Below are 21,744 nucleotides of genomic sequence, written 5' to 3'. Positions count from 1 at the left end.
GGTGACACGGGATCTGTGTGACAGCGAGGCGCCTGTAATCCCATGATAATGAGGTCCTGTGTCCTGATCACTGCTCCCAGCAGCACCTGACCTTTACATTAAGGTATCATTGGATCATGCACATGAATAATTTGGGAGCTGCCTCTGCCTGAAGGGTCTATGTGAGGATCTGCACCATCTGGAAAAGCTCAGGAACCTTCTCCTTCCCAAATACCAGTCCTGGGAGGGCCTCTGGGCATGTTTGTTTGCCCTGCATTTCATGTATGCATTTTGTGGGCTGAAGTCATCCTTTCTAATCATTCCTGCAACATTCAGTTATGTTTGCAAGAAGAAGGAAAGTTCTTGCAAATCGTGGAGTGACCTACTTGCATGGCACAGAGTCTGTCACTGAACCAGACTGGACTGTTGCTCCTGGCAGGGGAGATGGCAGAGCAGTACAGGCTCCATGGCATCGCTTGGGCAGTGGAGTCTGGGAGATGGCAGGGAACCCAGTGATGAGCAGATATGCGCAGCGATGATTCTCACAGGCACCACCATGTTACCAGACACAGAGATCTGGACAAACCCAAATAAGGCTCTATGTCTGAACCTCTACGATGTGCACATGCTGGCAAGTGGAAACCTCTTCATGCCATTTGCTTCACAGAGAAAACACAGAGCCACTGCCAGCTTTGCTCAAGCAAGACACCAACTCCCCTCTTCATCCTCCTCTGGGTCCCCCTCACAGCCCACCCTACCCCCTTGGCAAAGCAAACCCATGGTTCTAACTGCTGTTTTTACAAATGCATCCCTAGATGCTGCCCAGAACCTGTGTGCCAACCTGCAGGCCAACTCAAACTATTGCAGATCCCATTGTACCTACACACAGGGGCTCCCTGAAACTGTCTGAACAGCTCCTGTCTGACAGCTGTCTGGGCCACGTCCACTTCACCAGGAAAGGACTTGCCACCACAACAGTACATATGCAAGACAGGAAGGCACCTAAATACATGCCCTAATTTTTGGTTGGACGCAGAAGTTGCCATTTCCGTTCCCAAGAGCAGCACTGGTCAACCCATCCTGTGTTGGTGGCCTCTGAGCACCTAGATTTGGATATGAGGATCTTAATCTTGACTGTCCTTTCTGTAAACAGAAATCATGACACTGTGCTGCTCTCAGGGGATGGAGCAGCTCTCCTCACTTTACAGCTGCTATAAAGGTCTCAAACGTTAGCAATATAATGGCAGTTGCAAGAGCTCTGTTTATCCCATTAGCAGTTGATCCCCATTTTCCACCTCCTTGTGTTTGGGAGCCCAAGCAAATCCTGCAGTAATAATTTTTTGTTCATATACCTGGGCCCTACCAGTGCTCATTCAACTGAAAAAAACAGGGACCTGTCCAACATTTCCAGACCATGGAGTTTGTCTGCATGATACCTGCAAACTCCTCTGTGTGCAGGAGGCTGGCTCCCTGATTGCCCCTCTCTATACTCCCCAGTAGCTCTAGCATTGCAGGAGCACAGTCCTGAGCTGCAGTAACAGGGGACAGTGCAAGTCTCACCCATGCTTTTCTAAAATCCTTGGATTAGGGAGCTTAAGTTACATGATTTACGTGTCAGGAGTTTGTTCTTTGCATGTGGTGCAAAAAAAAAAAAAAATCAGGTGATGGCTGCTCTGCTGTAGGAGGTGCAATTGCATCACAAGCATCCTTTGTCTTCATCCTTTCATAGAGTCCTTGCAGGTGGGTCAGAGCCTGGATGGGATGGAGGCAGTCATGCCTCCATCACAGCAGGAATGCCTCCTAATCTTTGTCTCTACAGAAATTACCTTCCCAGGCCAGAGTTTAATAGTAGAGAGCAATGTTTTCAAAAGGGTCTAAGGGTAAGGTGCTACAAAGCATCTAAATCTGGTAGGAACCTGAGTCATACTGAAAATCCATAGGGACTCTGGCTTCTAAGATACCTCGGCACATAGAAAAAGTTACCCAGAATGACTCGTGCTCGGAACAGCACTGTAAGCACTAGTGAAGTAGGGCATGTGCACAGTTGTTGCTAGTCTCTTATCTGACTCATTTCAATGTCTCAGGGGAAACCCTGGCATTGATAAACAGCTCTCTGCCTCCGCATTTACTAACCGAAATCTGGAGTCTATTTTTAACCCTCAAACACCCACTGCAAGAGGGGGAGCCTGCAACGCAGTACAGTGGGCTGGCCTTAGCACTGCTATCTTGGGAATGTGTCACTGCAAGCCCCAGTTTCTGTGTCTGAGCTGGCTCGTGCTGCTGTTTATCAGGGTAACTTGACTGTGGCATTGGCAAGATATCAAGCAAAGTGAGACCAAAACAAGACTGTTGATATCTCATGCATGCACTTTCCATCTCTGTGCCTGCACCGTGCCCCCGGATGGGGTATGCAAAACAAAAAGGCTCCAACTTTTTATTTTCCAGCACATCCCCAAAATGATTATGCTGTTTGACCTACTCATTACTTCTGTCTTCTGGTGGACTGGCTCAAAGACACAACATGGGGCAGGGGCAAAGGAACTGGAAAAGGCCTCCAAGTTAGAGAGAAACTTGCACTACAGAACAGAAGTCAGATCCAAGCCATGCCAGTGTTTGAGAGTCACTTCTCTCTTGTTATTCACTTTTCATAGGGCTCAGGGCTCCTGTGTTTTGGTATTTATCTGCTGCCTTGCTATCCAGACATATGGTGCTGCCAAAGGCTTGCACAGGTGTATTTCTAATCACATACATGCCCATGCAGTCATACATCAAGTATCTAGTAATGCAAGTGTGCACAGATGTGCACAGATGTGCAGACACATGCATGCTTGTATGTGCCTTATGGCTCACTGCCCAGCACAGCTGTGAGACGTAGCAACATGAAATGGTGAGATCTCGAGGCCCTTTGGGTCCCGAACTCTCATGTTACAGCTCATCTGTCAGGAGATGCTCAGACAGTCTGTCTGGAAACAGCGTTTTCATTTCCTAGCCAAACTGAGAGCAGGAAGTGCAAGGACAAGACAAAAGATGTCAAACCCTGAGCTGCTTCAGAGACATTGCATTTGAGGTGATGCACATCTGGTGCACCACCTCAAATGCAATGTCTCCAAAGTGAAGATTTGAAATTTGGCCTTGCTATGAATTTGGAGGGGAAGCTGAAGCTGGGGTTGGCAAAGCCACTGAGTGATTCAGTTGTTCACTGGATCTTTGTATGCTACGAGCTTTGTAACTGCTGAAAGGAAGAAATAGATCCAGTCTGTCTTTGAGGTCAGGGCAGGACTGCTCCTCTGAGGACATCTCGTGCTTTCTCTGGCCTGGATTTAGATGATCCAAGGGTAAGGCTTCCAGCCTTCCCTCAGGGAAACACCTTCACTACCAAACATGGCACGAGAGAAGAGAGAGTCTGTTTGTAATGTTCTGCCTGAACAAAGCTGCCTTTAACAGCCTGTCCCCTCCCTGCTACAGAATGGCACCTGACATTTCCTTCTGAAAGCCCCCACGCTGTCTGCAAGGTCTTTGGTAATCATTAATTCTGGAACAGTTTTTCCAGAGCTTTCCCTGCCTTTAGACAATTGCTGAGTGGCTTTTGGCGCTATGGGCATTCCTAAACCCCTTTGCTCTTCTGCCTTCATGTCACAGCCCCTCAGAAGGTAATATAAATCTGTAGCTCAAGTAGGAGGTGAGTTTGCTGGTCTCCAACTGGTTCACCCACTCAAGAAACAGCAGTTAGAACTACCTCCTGGCTGGCAGGATGCTTCAAGGATGCATTTTAAACAAGTCCAAAGCTAGTGATAGTTTTCTTCTTTTTCTGTCTCTGTGAAACATTTGCTCCCTGGGGTTTAGTGGTGGAAAACATCTATTTTTACATTGCTTAGAGTCTCTTGCAAACTTTCTGCCTGCTTCCTAGGCACTGGCTTAAAAACCTTCAGGCTACCTCTCCTGCAGGCCTCACTGCCTGGGCTTTTCAGACCAAAGCAGAAAGCTCAACAGCCCAGAAATAACTCAGAAGACATAAATCAGTCTTGCTACCCCAAGAAATAGGTCCCCACTTCCCCATCGGAGAGGCCACAGAGGAGTCACACGCCAGGAGGCCTTGGGAAGGCCTGAGATGGAGGGTGAATTGTTTGTATGTCCCCAGGCTCCAGTTCCTGCTCTGGCTGTTTCTGCTCCATTGCAAAGATGTACTATAAAACCTTCATTTCCTGACACACATGGGATGAGGCCAAGGGGTCGTGTTTTGGACAACCTGGCTTCTCCATAGCAACCGGCAATGATGTCACTGACGTGCAATGATTGGAAGGGGCCTGGGGAATGGAAAGCTCTTCAGGAACGAGGCAGGAGAGGAGACTGAGATGGCGCAGGCCGTGCTTGCTGAGAGCTGGGGAATGTTTTCCTTGGACGGCCTGCACATGAGCCGTAGCTGAACCATGTGGAGGAGGGAGCCTGCTCCATGGGCTAGGTCTCCGCTTGTGACTTCTCTGCTGGCCACTATTGAAGCTGTGGCCCAGATCAGTGCATGTGGTGGAGGTTGTCCTGGGTGGTCAGAACCGTCTCCCGGCACCATCCTCAGCAAAGCCGTGGACCAAAGGGCAAGTTCACTGGGCCCTGCCAGGAGCAAGGGAGGGGAGGGTTCTGCCTTTCTTCCACCTCCTCCAGCTTCCGCTTCTGTGTCCATCCCTTACGTTTCATCCTCCCTGCAGCTGAAAGGCCCTGGTCCAGCAGCTCTCATCTTGTACAACATTGGCTAAAGCATCCGACCATCTCTCACGTGTACAGGCATTTGCCGGACTAATCCCTCTCCCTCCCCTCAGCTTCTCTCCCTCCCTTCCCCTGCAGGGCATTGAGCTATCATGCTCCCCCTCTTCCCTCTGTCTTCCCCTGCCATTTCCCATGCCTCTTTGTTCCTACAGACACTCTTTTTTTCTGTCACAAATCCCCTCTCTGCAGGGGAGCCCCTTTTCTAAAGCAAAATAATTAAAAACTCAGGCAGACAAGCATGTGCAGCACTGAAAGTTGGCATCTGTCACTGGGAGGCAGTTTGAAGGCTCTCATGCAGTGGTTTCTCTCAGGCCTTCCTGAGGCCGGAGATGTATTCTGGTACTTCATATTTGGGCATTGCACTGCAGTGAAGCCCTATCTCGGCTAGCTCATAGATGCTACCAGAACAAACACATTGCCAAGTAGCCTCTGTTCCACCTGTATTTGATATGACAGAGATGCATAGGCATTTCTTTTCCACCTCAGAAAGAAGAAGATCTATTCAGGTGTGAAGCATTGGATCTAATGCCATCCTGACTCCTGTCTGATGCTTTATTGGGCTAACTTGGACATACAGATGTAGCCAAGGAGAGAACAAGGCCAGTGGGGTATTGTAGAGATGAGAAATGAGTTGCCTATGTTTACAGACTGTCTAGGAAACAAAATCCATTTCACCCAAGGTGGGCAGAGGTTGAGAGCAGCTATCCATCACAATATAAGCCACAGCAACAGTGCATTCAAGCAGCACTAAAATTCACCTGCTGCATCCTTACAGACCACCACGTAAGAACTATCCCATTCATCTGCCTAAAGGTCCTTCTTGCACAAGAAGCAAACAGGCAACCAAACCTAGCAGATTTGATCCAGGTCTCTGTTTTAACTCTTTGCTCATATGTGGAGTCCTTCTGTGATACTGGGCAAGTCATTTAAATGACCTGTTGCAAATACACCTTCCTTGACAGTAAAGGGTGTCCTAGAGAGACAATTTCATTACAAGGCACATGTGAACAAAATACCAATTAGAGACTGGCAAGACTTGCAAAGATATCTGGTGCTTACAGATGTGCATTTGCACTGACTGGGGTTTACAAAAGCATGAGTGAGATTTACTTACGCTGTGTGTGATAACACACAGCTATCCTCAAATAACCGTCGAAACCAAATATGTTCAGCAGAAGTTTTGGCTGTGGTGTGAAGGCAGCACAGTGACTCTGTCTTTCTTGCATTTTGGAAATATAAAACCTCACCAAAAGATTTTAGACGAAATGGAAACATGCAAACTGCAGTAGTCCACCCCATCCAATCTACTCAGCCCCATGCATGTTGACTCAGTGCTGTCTCTACACATCCTTCCTACGGCGACCCAACAATACCAGTACCACTTGCAGGGGAAAAAAGAGAAAACAAAACAACAACGCAAAAGATCTTCCAAAAATGTTGTATGAAAAGTGAACACTCAGCAGAGCTAGGTTTCCTGCTCAGTGAGAGTTGGCCAGCGAATTAACAGGAAATCACTGCTTCCTGCCTGCAAAGGAAGTGCCTATCTAATGCCTGTGATCAAAAACAAACATCACTTCAATTAAACAAACAAAGGACCTAAAACTTCAACAGCTCACAGCCTGGGTCAGCTCCAGTGTTAGGGAAATGAGTCCAAAAATAAGAAGCTTGTAACCTTGAAAAAGGCCCTCATCCTTTTCCCGTTACAGTGATGTTACTTGTGCTGCATGTGCGGAAAGCCATCAACCTTCTTGCCATCTTCCTGGGTGGGTGCTCAGATTCCAGGGTCCTCTGCAACCAGGGGAACCAGCTGTGCTGCCCAACAGGAGTGGAAGAGCTGGCCTCCAGTGGCATTCCTGACTCAGGAATCTCTTGGGTTTGGTGAACAAATACTGCTCACAACCAGAGCTAAGACTAATCCCAGGCCTGTGCATCCACAGCATCTGGTGTTGCAGATGAGACAGGAATCCCAGCCTCATCAACAAAAATTTCTGCTCTGGCCTTGAGGCTCTGAAGTTAAGCTTGAGAAGAACTTGTACAAGTACAGCCTGAAGCAGCAGCTGTAGCTCCATGCCTTTTGGTGGGGCAGTGCCTGAGAGATGCAGGGCTGTGTTCCACCAAAGTGCCTTCATTTCTGCAGGGTCTTGTGGATACTAGACAAGAGAATGATCTTCAGCTCCTCAGAGCAGACCATGCTTACTCTCCCAATGCTGTGAACATAAAAGCTTGAGCCAGATATGTTCCCAGACCCAGCTCCAGGCACCCTGTCTGCTGCCAGTAGGCAACCAGGAGAACATAGAGACTCCACTGTGAAAAGGGAGCTTGGGCTCTGACTGGCTCCAGATGCCATCTGCACTTGCGTCACACAGTACTGAAGATTTGCAAGAGAAATCCCTCAGATAAGTCATAGAGCCACAAGAGCAGCTGAGATATACAGTGACAACCCTTATTCCCAGCTCAGCTATGCAGTAGATACGCATGTCTCTGTCTGACGTTCCTCTCTTGGTATAGCCAGAGCTCATTTCACCCAGAGTATGGACAGTGGATTGGTCTGGAAAACCAATTGAGGCCCATGCTCGGCATCAGCTGGGGGTGCCATCTTGCTTCGCTGGTGCTACAGGTCAGGAGATGCTCAGGATCTGAATGCTTTTAAGTTCTGCTTCTGGTGTTTACACTGGATTACTCACCATGTTGGGTTAACTGCATGAGAGGGAACTGCACTGACCCTTTTAACATGAATCTTCTAAAGGCTCTCCATGTTGGTCGGACCAGACACCTCAGATGTGAGTCATCTTGCAGCTCGCTGGAAGTTAGCTTTAGCCTCCTTTTGTAGTCAAAGGAGAGAAACAGCTCCAGAGGTGGCAGTCTTTGATACCCACTTTAAGAGAACCTGACTCACCCTCTGAAGGGAGGATTTATCTCCATTTACTGGGTAGGGAGCCTGGACAACCAGATCAGACTTGGGAATTTGGCTACATAAGACAAATCCCATCACTGCAGTCTGCAGAGTGTCCTGTCACTAGCTATGGTAAAGACATGAAGAATTTTTAAAAGCTGTCTCAGGAACAGATTCCTGCTAAGAGCACAGGGTAGGAACTGGAGCATTATCTGTAATGTGCAAAGTCAGCAGAAGTTTTCAAAGTTTCTGCTCTGCATTTGGGAAGTGGCTAGACAATGTGGCTGTACCTGAAAAGGGGAGTTCAGTCCTTATTTTCCAGCATCAGTTATGCAAGGAGTACCGAAGAAAAATATTATTATGCTCGAGCTAAACCATGCACCAAAGACTGAAAAGGGCTACATAAAGAATCCTTTAAACAAAGGATAGAAGGGGGGATGTTTTCCAAGGGAAAGCAACATCTTTCCAAAATGTGAAACATAATGCTTTAGGTTTCTGCTCTCTAGCTACTCTAACAGTAGTTCCTAGTAATTTCTGCAGGAGAGATTTCATTATTATAGCTAAAGGTTGCCACTCTCTCCTAGTGAATTAGGTTAAGTCATCAATTGCCATCCACATCTTATTTAAAAAAAAACCCAAAGACTGTGGATATGCACATTTCTGCCTCTGAGAATTAGTGGAAGATGCTTCTGGAAAGGAGCAAGAGCAGGAGCAGCCCCACTTTGAGAACAGCAGCGTAAATAATGCAAATCAAGATGAGTTTATGGGGAAATTATTTTTATCAAGCTTGATGATTTGAGGGTGTCACCATCATTTGGTTAGGGTACCTGTGTTCACTGGACTCTCTTAAAGTATTTTACTAATTCCTCCATGGCATTATAAAGAAACAGCGGACAGTATGCAAAGTCAATGCACCCTGCACTATGGCAATACAGTGAAAGTGAATATCATTGGGGTGGAGAGGAAAGAGGGGCAATAAGAGTCGGGAGGTTAGGACCGTTTTCTCCGGTAGCTGTGTGGATTTATGATGATGAATCTGATCCTAGACCTATGGCTTGAAAGTGCAAACTTGCAAGAGAAGGAGCCTACCTGGTTCTAGTCCCTGCTCTAAAGACATTTTTACAGAAAGATGCTACCTTGAGCCCAGTTTTTCCTTATGCACAAAGTGAGGGGAAACTAAACTATGTGACCAGTGGGACAAAACATCACACTCAGCTTCCCTTGGGCCAAATACAGTTTTAATTCTTTTGAGTAAAATGAAACCAGTGCCTAACACCTCCCAATATTCTATGTTTGGGTGGGTGATCAGGGCATCTACAGGGAAAGGAACAAGATGGGTTAGAGACCCTCAGCAGGAGATGGGCACTGACCTCATATCTCCCACATCCTTAGGAGGTATTTAAACCACTAACCTGGCAGATAGCTACATGCTTAATCCTGCCCAAAACCCATCTCAGATGCCTGTGTCTTTATACCACTTTAAGCCAGCTCCCTATGTCTGGTCTTTACTCTTGTTTGTTTCAGTTTTGTTTTAGGATTCAATTTTGTATATAGGGGAATTTCCCCTTTGACCTGCTAGAAATACATTTTTTTTCCCAATGCAGATTCACTTGTCTAAATTATAACAATTTCAGGAAATGGGAAGAGGGATCCTTTCATATTACACCTGAACCAAGTACGATTTCTAGTCCCTGAACCATAAATCATTCAAGCAATAAGACCTTGAGCCTCTCATAATTTCAGGGTCTCACCTCCAGTAAAGGGGCCGGAACATGCTGTGAAATGCCCAGGAATCTCACAATCTTTTTCCAATTTGCTGAAGACCTTTTGTCTAGACAAATTAACGGAGAAGAGACTGATCTGAAAAGTCAGCATGATTCAATAGCCATGTCCTCCCCATTTTTCTGTGTATTGTCAGCGCTAAACTCAGCACAGGCATAAAGAGATGGAAGAAATAGCTTCACTTCAAACACAAAGCCTGAGGATGACTCAAACTCAAAATCCATCTCCGGAAAGCCTGTATTCCCTTTAAATCATGCTCTGGTTTGTGCTCTCCCTCGAGACCTGAAACAAGCCCTTTCCTCCTCTCCTTTGTGAGAATAGCTGGCTGCTTACAGGTCCTCCAGCCTGGGGTCTGTCCGTCCAGCCCAGGGTCTTCTGGGCTGAGGCCTGAAGCTCTGACATTGCTCATTCTGTGCACGTCCTGTGCCCCGGGGCCTTTCCAGCTCCGAGGCTGGCTGGAACAACTGCTCTGCCAGCATGAAACCAAGCACAAAAAAGAAGTGAAAAGGCTAGGGTTGTCCCAGGCTTGTCCCAGGACTTTGTGTTTGAAAGGAAACACTTTTCTCCATCTCTGTGAGGGCACTTGACGACATGATAATAAATATAGTTTAAGAACAAAGGATGGCAGGCAGTTACTAGGGAGGAGCAGGACAGCATGAATAAAAGATTAGCAGGCTGACTTGCAATGCGCTACCTGTCTGCCAGAGTGAGTCTGCCTGCTGGGCACACTGAGGCCAGGCAGCAGAAATGTGCTGAGAGCACAGGCTTGCAGTAGTGTCTGATGGGTCTGATCACCTTATAGAGAGCCCTTATCTTCTCCAGGGGCTGCCTAAGTCAGTGATTGCCTTCACATAAATCTCTCAAAGTACTCAGGCCCTGACTTTGCATATACACAGTACTTTGGCCTCCTGGCTCCCTAATCATCCACACTGCATATGTGCTAGTTCCCCACTTTCATTTTTGGAGCGAGTCAGTAGATCTCCCCAGGAGAAACATGCCACAGGAGGAGGGTTCACTTCTGGCACCACTCCAAAAACACTGTGTGGACATAAACATGCAGAGTTTGGTTCCCTCCAGCCAAGACAGACTTCCTACACTATCCTAGAAGAGCTTGCTCCTTCCATCCGCCCATAATCCCCATGTCACACTCAGAGCATATATCACCCACCCTTGGCATCACAGTATTTAACCCTATTCTGTCAGAGGGTGACATGACTTTATTATTAGGTCAGGTACTTCGAACTAAAAAAAAAAAACCCAACAAAATAATGATTATTAGGTCTGTTATAGGTGTACGATATATCCGGGCTGAGTACAAAGCAATGTGGAACAGCTAGTCTGCTTTGGAGATGCTAGCCTTGATGCTAGCGTGGTCAGCATGAGTTGAGCTGGTACCAAGAACTTGTTCCCCAGAGTGGCCTGCAAACATAGCCTAGCTATACAGATAGCACAAACAGGTTAGGATTAGTGAGTACAATGGATAATATGACACACTGAGAGTCAACACTGTTCCTGTAAAAAGAATTCATGTTTCAGAAACCTGCTGGCATCTCTGAAGGAAGCACATAGAAAAATAATTCTTTAAAAGACAGGATCCATTTCTGAGTGGGGAAAAACACCAGCAGAGTCCTGCAAGGGCAGTTCTTGGGCTCGTGGGCTCCAACATGATCATTTGTGATCTGGAAAAGGGATGAGACTGGCAAAGTGACACAGTAATTCAGGTTTGTGAAGTCAAAGAGTGACTGCAAAGAGCTTCAGGAAACTTATGATACCAGGTGACTACATCTGAAAAAGACAGATGAAATTTCAGTGACACCCAAGTTAAAAACAGCCCTAAAATTTCACATGGAATGAGAGGCTCTGAGGTGGCTGAGAGTACCCAGAAGGCAAGTCCTGGGGTTATTACAGGCAGTTCTTTGACAACATTCACTCAATATTCTGAATCATTCAGAAAAACAGGAAAGGCTAGAACAGGCACAGAAGATGGATTCAAAGCTAACATGCTCCATGTTGCTGCCAATGCACAACATTAATGTATGCTGGGCAAATACCTGAAGAAATATAACTCATTAAAGGCCGTTACATACAAAAACAGTCTCTCTAGCACAAAAGATTCCTGAGCCACAAATTCTTGAAGGCTGGGAAATTTTGGGGGGAAATATTGCTGAACACTTGCCCTGTTCTTATGCTTTTCCCAGTCCCATCCTGGAACAGATGAACCTTAGTATGGATCTTTTGTCTGTCACAGCATCGTACCAAGACAGGGGCATCAACCTCACATTTGTTTTTACCAAACTTGCATAATTTCTATGTGTAGCTTGTTCTCCCTACACTGTCATTCCACACTTGCCCCACAGGATGCCACCATCAGGTGCACTTACGTGCTCATGTGCCACGGCCCGGGACTCACAACTCACACCCCTTATCAAGTTATAAACATAATGTGTTGGGCTTCAGTCCTGGCACAGAGAAAACATACCTAATGATGATTATAACTTTGGACCACAGAAATAAATTCATCACAAGCTGGGGGATGCTGTCCTGAACTCCCAGACAAGGAAAAAGGCACAGATGACAAAGAAGATGGGGAATCTCCCCAGAAGAACTGTGCTAGTTCAGCAAGTGAACCCAAACTTGAATTTTGATTGCAGTTTCTTTCTTTCATTTCTTCTACCATTATTATTAAATACAAAACATCAAGAAATTGCATTTTGAAAAATAATGAAACAAAGTGTTCTGACTTCTCATTGTTTATTGATGATCTGCTCCACTCATTCCAATTAATGAACTGCTCTGGGTGACTGAATAAGCACTTTTCTGCAAAAAAAAAAAAAAAAAGTTTTTTGCCCAAAGTTCCAGTGCTTGCATTACATTTGCTCAGGTCAGCTAGACTCATTTGAACAAAGTGCTTCAGTGTGTGTGTAACCAGAGCATCTCTGGAAACTCAGCTCATGTTGCTGTTGCTTCAAGTGCTGCAGGGTAGAATGTGTCTGTACAGGTTTAGATATCTCCTCTGCTGATGAGCACATCTGAGCAAGTCATCAAGGCTCCCCTCCTGGGGAGACTCTCCAGTCAAGGGCTGACCCTGCAAAGCCCTAGCTCTCAGTGCTGACATAAAGGCAGTTGATGTGCTGCAGCATTAGTTCAGATATAAATATCAAAACTGAATGTGAGAAGAAAGGTGAGTGATCTCCCACATCCCTAGTGCCTCTTGGCTTGTGATGAATTCATGGGGATGTGGTGTAGGGAGAGCTTCAGTGATTCAGATAAGAAGAATGCGTCTTATATACACACGTATCTAATGAGCTAACAGATAAGATGCTGATGCTGTTATGTTGCAGGCCAGAGAAATCTATGCTCCAGAAGTCATTTAACTGGTTGCCTTTTGCATCAAATATACATCAAATGTGTCCATGTGTCCTATTCTGTCCTACCCCCTTCATTCTGGACATGCAAGCTGCTGTATCTGAAGTCCTAACAAATAGGCTCTGCTGTAGGCTTACACTAGTGATGGATGTAGGTTTACACTAGTGCTGGATGTAGGGTTACACCAGTTCAGGATGAGTTTTACAGACTTGCACACATCTGCCAGACTCAGCACAAAGCAGAACGAAATGATTTTTTCTTCAGTGCGTTTTGCATTTGGAAGATGCCATGGCAGCAGTGAATTAGATCCTAATACAGGCTGATGGAGTAACTGTTCCAGATTCATCGATAGCCCCACAATGGCCTTGGACAACAAATTTCAAGGATGGGTGAATGTGTGTGGCCACAAGGTTCTTCCTGTGTGGCCACCACACAAAAACCTAATATTTATCACCATGTCTGGTGGTATTATAACCATCAGCTGCAACTATCACAAATTTGCTAAAAATGCTTGCAGTTCAGGCAAGATTTTTGCATCACCTGCCTGGTCTGTTAGAAACAATAAAGTTTACCTGTTTCCTAGGACTATATCTGGTCACTGGCTTTATTTGCTTTTAAAGTAAACTTCTTTATGAATTAACAAAGCCTAATTAATATATATTTGAAGTGCATCCTCCTGATGATGCAAACACAATGCATGTCAGGAGAGAGAAAACAGGGTGTATAGCACTATACATAGCAATGGACAACATCCATTGGCATTCCATCCAGCAATGGACTAACACAGCAATGGACAACATCTCCCCTCCTTTTAGTCCGGACTATCCATTTTAGGCCTTGCCATGGGAACTGGAGAAATAGACCTTGGAACCAGACATTGCAGGCCCTTGATGTTGGGGCTAGTAAGAACACGTGTCCCTGCTCCTAATCACGCTGACCACCCTTTACCTCACTCATATAACCATAACTTTACAGGCAGTATGCTTACATCACAGCTATAGGTTACTGGGACGTAAGCAGAAGTCACATGTTGCCTTCGCTCTCATAACCTACTCAGATCTTTACTTCACCAGCTGCATCTCCACTGGGTAACAGTGAAAGGTCAATCCCCATGGAGCCTTGCAGGAGTTCCCTGCCAGTTTGTCTCCACAACTATAAGAATGCAAATTTGATTGCTTGACATCAGTTCAGTGCTGCTGGACTGGCCCAATAGCCAATGTGTGCAGCCACAAGAACCTCCTGATATTCTAATCTTAAACCACTGCATTTGCCAGGCCTCTCATCCCTTATTTGTCTCACAGTGCACTGAGCTGCAAAGCCAGGAGACAACACAGTGGCATTCATCTTACCAAGATGCCCGTGAACTCCAGGGGAGCATTTCTTACCCAAGGCTTCTCTTGTTTATAATGTTTGTGGATTTTGACTTTGCTCTGGACAAGTTGCAACAGAGGAAATTTTGAGGAACTGTTAGGAAAGAAATTTTCACCATGAGGGGGGGTCAAACACTGGAAAGGGGGCCCAGAGAGGTTGTGGGATCTCTATCCTAGTAAATATTCAACTTCAACCAGACAAAGCCATAAGAAAGCTGACCTAGGTTGTGCTGGCTTTGAGAGGGCAGCTGGATCAGAGCCTCCCAGAGATCCCTTCCAACCTCAGTTCTCTTGATACAGTGAAGCCCATCATAGCCAGATGACGCCTGAGAGCCATGCTCTTCAGAGAGAACTGCTAACATAAGGAATGGAAAGAGAGACTGTGAACGCTTCCCAAGCTCTAAGTAGGCCATTCGATCTGAATCACTGATGTGAACACTTAAAGACATGGAAAAGTGTCTCTGCCCTCTCTGAATATAGGCAGGCTACTCAAGAAAATATCTATGATCATCACCACTGGGAAGTCACTGAGATCTACTCCATCAGGGCAGTGACAAAGGTCCCTGTTGGACAGTCACGCCTGCTATTTCAGCGACATGGCATCTTCCTCACTGCAAGCCAGCTTAGGAGTGGACATTTAGTAACACCTCCATCGTGTTAGATTACTAATGTCACTTTGCATTTCATGTTGCCTCCGTCCCTCTGTCTCCCAACTGTGGCCATTTCTAGGTGCACAATACCATTTTCCCCTCTCTGCATACACAGGAAGAAAGTACCCAACCCCACGCGCTATCCAAGGTTGTGTGCTGTGAGATTTGTCCGTGTGCATAACAGCCAAGGTGATAGCCCCCAGTGAATGTCCCCAAGCTCAATTCCACAAGGGAAGGGGCAAAAAAGCCAGGAAGGTGAATCTGTTAGAATCTCTGGTGCTTCCTCAAGATCCAAGAATGAAGAAAACTATATCAAGAGGGATAAGTGTCTAGAGAGCAGCACTACCATCCCAGCAGTCCTTCCTTCCTTTGTCCAGTCTGCCCACTCACCTGCTGGTGTGACAGTGGGGCTGTCAGAGGGAATGGCTGGGGCAGAGCGTACCGGGGAGCGGCAGGGGTGCAGCACTACTGATGGCAGCAATCACAGTGCCTTGCCAAAACGTCCCAGTAAGTACAATGTGTGAGGGCCAAGTGCCAGATCATGATCTGAATACAGAGCTCCTGAGCTGAAGGAATGGCCTCTCTGGACATTTGTGTTCTGAAAGCTGTCGACTGAGTCTTTTACCAGTATCTAGTCCCTCCTAATGCAGAATTGCAGTCCTGGCCTGGCAGATAAAAGGGCTGCTGATGCTGTTCCATCCCTTGCTGGAAAATACATGCAACATCCCTGGAAAGTTGATTGCTAATATGGAAAAGCTGGCCAATTTCCTCATTGTGTAAGTGCCAAGAACACAGATGAACTCCTGGAGGCTGCTATGGAGAGGACTATGGGCACAGAGCTGGGGAAGACTTTCAATGACAGAAGTGGCAGTAAAGTTCTCATCTCTTCCTGAAAATCAGGGGAACATAATTAAGCCTCTGAAAAGCTTCATTAAATCTCAAGGTTTCATCTGTATTTATATTTACTCATGTCAGCTCCCTCTGGAAAAAGGTCTGTCCCAGGCAGCAGCACAACAGCTTTGGAGGTTTCCTTCTGCTGTAGTCCTGAGATCTGTTCAATATCAAGGCTGTCGATGCTGATTTTACCTCCCTCGTTCTGCTACTTTAAATCCCAATTCTGTCTAAATCCTTCAATTTAGTCAATGGGATTTAAGGGAAATATGGCAGTTTCCCTTATCTTGATAGACCCTGATCCTCCCTGGAATAAAGTAATTTTATTCATGTCCATCTAGCCTAATGTCCATTCCTAATGCCATCTCTACAACTCCATCTCCATTTTCAGAGATACCAGAGCACTGCCTACGACTGCTAGATTTAACAGAGAGGTCTCTGTGTAAGACTGAATGGCACAAACGCAGCTGCACTGGGATGGAGGGGAAACGCCTGGTGTTGCATTGGACTAGAAATGTATATTAAGGAGAGAAAAGCTTAAAATGTATCTAGTCTACTCTGACTTCCCATAACAGACTATATAGGTTCTCTGGATGATTCTAGCACAAACCACAAGTTCTGGATGTTTCCTAGAAAACTTGCAGACATGTTTTGAACAGTTTATATGTTGCAGAATACAGGACAACCTTTAGGTTGCCTATAGCATATAAACATCCAATGTTTCAATAGAGACCTTAACTGGATGCAGAATCTCAGATAGTTTCAGTAATGCTCTGATGAGTAATAATACTTTTATACTTTGTTTGATAGTTCTCTGTTTATAAGGCCAAAGATCATGTTTGTTCTTTCAACTGCCGTGTTATACCGGAAATGATAACAGTAGGTTTCTTCTTTCAAGGTCTCCTATAGCCTCTTCAAGGCGCTGCTTCCTAAAATACAACCCCCCATTGCAAATATGCCCTACACTGAAAGGCATTAACACATGTATTTTCCAGAAAGTTCAGCTACAGTGAGATTCAAACGCACTGAAGGATAGACCTGTTATTTCTTTGTCATGGGACAAGCTTTCCGCAATCACTTTGTTTCCCATCTTCCTCCCAATCACTGAAGAACAGAACCACAGAATTACTGAACAGAAGTGGACCAAAACCTGATCTCTGAAGGTTCAGACCCATATATATCACCATGTTAGCCTTGTAGCTCAAGTCCAATTTCTGTATTAAATCCTATTAGAATAGTAGATGTTAAAGTCGGACAGTGTCATGGCCTCAAACATGTACCAGGGATCCTTTCTCCTTGTTAAGTTTATCTGCTCAAGTATCACATTAGACCTTATGGGTGAAGTGGGACAATGTTCTTCTCATTACCCAGGATGATGTCCAAATCCCTTCCAGTATCAGCTGTCTTTCTTTTTAATTACTCCTCCCTCCCTCCCCCAAAAACCATTTCATCATCTTCAAACTTTATCAGTAATGTTTTTTTCCCCCTAAGACATTTGTAAAAAGGCTAAATAGTACATCTCCAAGCTACGTTCTCTGCTGGCACTTGCGAGAGACCAACCTGTTCAGTGAGGATCTCCCAGTTAGAATAACATTTTGAGAGGTCTCATTTTTCAGGTTTTGTCCATGATGGATCTGATACCGTCCTTCTGCAGCACTATGGCTGGGGTGTGCTAACCTCGAGTATCAGTCATTGGCTGCTTTTCATAAAGTCCTTCCTGGAAAGATTTATGTTATCCAGATTTGAAATAGACATCAGATATCTACTTTTAGCTGAGATGAATAGTCTCCAAAAGAGCCTCCTCCTCTGCTTTGCCTGTGAAGGGAGCCAAGGATGAGGAACTCATCTGTGCATGTCCACATTTATTTGGATAAAGTCTGCATGACAAGTCTATATGCGTGTCAAAGGAGGCCAGTAAAGCCATTGGAAAGCCTTCTAATCATATTGAACCCAGACTTTCTTCCCTGTCCCAAGGCAGAAGACAGGAATTTGGAATAACCCACCTGTTATGAAGCTTTTAGGAGATTTCCTTATCTGACACTCAGTTATAATATTGTGGAGATTTACTATGAACTTTAAGGGACTGATCTTTTCCATCACCTCTCCCAAGGAGCTCAGATCCCCTGTGGTATTTCCTAGACTAAGGTACTATTTTCTGTGCATCAGATTTCAAAGCAAAGACAGCGGACATTAGAGACCATGGGGTTATACCAGATGAGGATGGAAAGGAGAAACTGAAAGGAGGGGTACAAAGACATGGAGGCCATTAGATAGAAGCATCTAGGATGTATTTAGTTGCACTCTACGGACTGCTCAAACTGGAAGTCATTCCACTTTACTGTGTCTTTGGCAGTGAAGCCTTAAGAAGTTCCCATCAAGGCCACTTGAACCCACCAGCACTTTGCAGTTCACAGCCCCTTTCGGCCTCAGCGCTGTGATCACTTGTGATATTGCAGTGTTAGTCAGGTCACTGAGCTAACACCAAGTGACTGAAGTTAGAAAAAATTCCATAGCGCCCAGTTTAGCCTCACAGTGTAATCACAGAAATTCAATGGCACAGGTGAAGGGGCAGCTGAACATGTGGGGAACGGAGAATGGGGAAAGCAGCAGGAACTACTGAAGGTACCTTCACTCCCCAAATCAGCCACTGTTGCATCTCTCTGATTTCCCCCCTCTGCTTTTTCGATGTAAAGGACTCCAGAGTTTACAGGTTTGTTAAAGATGAGTACCATGGCCCAGCAATGTTTTTCTGAAGCATGCAATGTTTCTGCATGTTGCTTTTCCCCTGGTTCCCCAATGTAACAGGAAGCTCAGGAAGGTAAGTAATACACTGCAAGTTATTCAGTAAATAGAGGAGCTGATACAAGTGAGAGAGGGGATTTTGTGACCTCAGACATCCTTTGGAGTCATGGACCCTGGTCTTTTGTTCTCATTGTCACCTAGCCACTGAAAGCAAAATAACTGAAGAAGTTGGTATAATGGTGGAGCAAAGAGAGGCACTGCTAGACCAGTAAGTATATCAAAGCTGGCCTCCACAGCTCATAGCATGCTAGAGCTCAGAGAATACAAACACCTTGAAAGGAAAATTTCATAAGCTGAGTGTATTTTAGCTGTTTGCAAAGGCCTCCCAGAAGGAGCAGGCTGTGGGGAAGTGCCAGGCGCACAGCGCTGTTTTGGTGCACATCAAATGGAGCAAGTGTCCTGGGAAGCTCGGACCAGGGGAGCTGCTCTGTAGGAGGAGCTGGCAGGTTTACAATGCGCTATTTTCTGGAATGTGATCCTCTGGGAAGATCTTAAGAGATATATCTGGATTATGCCTTTGTGTCTCTCAGTGTCTCCCATGTAAATCAGTTACAGTTTCAGGGGAAGGTAAGAATGGGACCCCATATCGGAAGTTGCAAGCTGGACAGTAGTTTCATCACTTGTCCTGAATTCCCTTAATTAATATAAATTACATTGCTTCTGAAATGTCCTGTGCTAGGCAATGGGACCACAGGGCATGAGAGTCCCTTTCTTAGACAAAGTATTTGTCTTCTGCTTTTTATACACAAAACTATCTAAACACATCACTCAGGCAAAACTAGACTCCAAATACCATCTTTGCAGCTACAACACATACTGCAGCTCTGCCTGCGTTCTGATAACTTCCACAATATGGGCTGCAGTGAGCAATGCTGGCCGTGCTCTCTGCCCAGGCTGTGAGTTGCCGATCTCCTGCATGGAGCAGAAGTTCCCTGTGCTCAAGCTCCTCTCTTACTTCGCCATTGAAAACAGACTGGAAAATTCCTATGAGCCTGTTAAAGGCAGGGAACAGAAATGACATGGACACTGCCATGAAAGTTTGCAGCATCTGCACAGTACAGTGTTCACCTCTGAAATCAAGTGCCACCAGACTACGGAGATAAGCATGCTTAGTGCTGTCCCACCGTGTGGCTTTCCAAGCTGCTCTTTTAAAGTGCTGCCCCTGGATTGCACAGTGTCAAAGCTATGGGGAAGATTTTCCCCTGGAGCCCAGCTCCGAGATCATACTTGATTGCATCATTTCTGTTTTCCTTTCTTTGCTTTTGAGATCAGGATTCCTCTCACCTTGCTGAAAACCCAGGCTCTATCCAGGTTCACAAGGGTAAGAGGGGAGCTGGTGGATGGACCAAGTCCAGGTATACAGCTGGGTAACAAAGCCGACTCCAGTGCACGGTGTCCGATGGGGGACAGCATTAGCACATTCTCAGGCAGCGCTGGTTGGGGTTTGGGATTTTAATGCTTATAGCATCTGCTCTTTCACCATACACTTGTGCTATATGATACCTCTGCAGCCTGAGAGAAATGAGAGAGGACCCCAGCACACAGGCACTTCAGGAACAAACACAAGCACCCATCACAGCGGTTAAATCCCACGCGGAAACAGTTGCATTTGCAGATCTAGTGACCAGCAGAGTCACTAGCAGGCTACTCACCCTGGCTTTGTCCTTGCATCCAGAGGAATTAAAGCCCTTGGAGATGAGGTCTCATTGTTCAAGATATTGCTTAAGGGAGGCAGCTGCTTTCTTTATATCTCAAGATTCACTAAAGTTCAGGAAGAGAGAGAGAGAAAGAGAGGGGAAGGCAAAAGGGGAGGGACTGAGAGAAGGGCCCAGAGGCCGTATAGAATGACAATGGAAGGAAATGCTTTATCAAACCTAGAAAGCCAACCCTGTCCTGGGAACACAGAGGGAGAAAAAAACTTGCAGAAGAAAAGCAAGTTCAGCTGCCCTGGGTTCCTCCCTTGGCAGCACAAACCCTCCTCCTCCAGCCCCTCTAGTCAAAAACACAATGCAACCCGGTGAAAGCCGTCAGACCCAAACACTTTTTTTATTAAACAGAGAGAAGTTTCAGTTCTTTAAAAACAACAACAAAAAAAAAAAAACAAAAAAAACCCCAACAACTAAACCCTGCCCAGGAATGGGAATGTGACGCTCTTTCCCCCTCCCCCGGCTCCAGCCTTCCAAGTTTCTATGAGTCAAACGTTTGCAATGTGTTACCGAAATGTTACCAATCTGGAATGCAGCATCCCAGAGGGTTTAGCTAATAAAACTTTTGTTTGTTGGCTGGGAGAAAATTGTCACTGGGGAGAATTTGGTTCTTCTTCCTCTTGTTTTTCCTATCCAGTGTCTTATCCAGAGAGGGTTAACTACTGTGTAATGCTGACATTAACCCGGTGTTCCCTGGCTGAAGTGAGACAGGAAATCACACTGTTATGCGAGAAAGGAAGGGAAACAGTAAATCTGATGTAGCAGGTGGGAAACTGAGGACCAGAGAGAAATTGTACAGACATCCTGCAATACAGCTAGAGACATGCCCGCACCTAAATTTCTGAAGCACAAGTTTTCCAGAATAGGCTTTGAGATGTTCAGATCAGAAAACCACCATTTTATCATTTAACAGTCCACAGGTTTGTCCCAAGATAGGAACTTTCATCCAAGATAACCAGTTACCGGGCCCAAAATCTAATGCCTGCTACAGTGCTTTCTAGAAGCATCTGCTCTAGATTTGCACACATCAAGGATCTCACTTTTGTCCCCAATAATTTAACAGCCTAACAAGGAACACTTTTTAATAATGTTAAATTAGCCACCAAAGTCTTTTTTCTCATTTGACTGTGCCTGGCTTTAACTCCTGGAAATTTATTATTTTTATGCATTTTATCACTTTAAAATCTAGTCGAATCCAGTATTTTCCAGAGTTGATAAGTATATGTCAGAATAATCATTTTGGAAGCTGATTTTTTTTGATAGGCTGAACAGATTAAGTTCCTTCAATGTTTTGCTGCAAATCAAGCCCTCCCCTGTTCCTACTGCCATGGGATGAGCCAGTCTCTGCCCCATTTGAAGCCATCCTTTCTTTCAAGGATTTCTGTCTAGGGAGAAACACAGATTTCAAACATGGAGTCAGCTGCGATCATTAAAAAAAAAAAAGTCCAGTATAAGGATTTTATTTTGTATTTAATGAAAAGAAGAGTTTCAGATGAGGTCAAAGCTACTAGTTAAACTATTTCTATTCAGCTCCCTGCAGTCCTGCT

The 21,744-nt window shown here is 45.4% G+C and overlaps 1 protein-coding gene across 6 annotated transcripts in view; it reads right to left on the bottom strand.

Annotated features, from left to right (window-relative positions):
* HDAC7 (histone deacetylase 7) overlaps positions 1-20,529 on the bottom strand; it is a 119,331-nt gene extending 98,802 nt beyond the window's left edge. For 2 of the 6 annotated variants that reach the window (XM_068921186.1, XM_068921188.1), the window contains exon 1: positions 20,144-20,438. In XM_068921186.1, the coding sequence (XP_068777287.1) occupies positions 20,144-20,162 (19 nt within the window). In that variant the 5' untranslated portion in view covers positions 20,163-20,438. Of the gene's footprint in view, positions 1-20,143 lie in introns of all 6 variants that reach the window. The other 4 variants (XM_068921194.1, XM_068921193.1, XM_009675360.2 and 1 more) reach the window with 3 other exon arrangements.
* Positions 20,530-21,744: the final 1,215 nt, after the last annotated feature.

The sequence above is a fragment of the Struthio camelus genome, chromosome 28 (genome assembly GCF_040807025.1).
Source record: "Struthio camelus isolate bStrCam1 chromosome 28, bStrCam1.hap1, whole genome shotgun sequence".
NCBI classification, from domain to species: Eukaryota; Metazoa; Chordata; class Aves; order Struthioniformes; family Struthionidae; genus Struthio; species Struthio camelus.
Note: the sequence above shows the minus strand (reverse complement) of the source record. Positions and strands in the feature narration are given on the sequence as shown.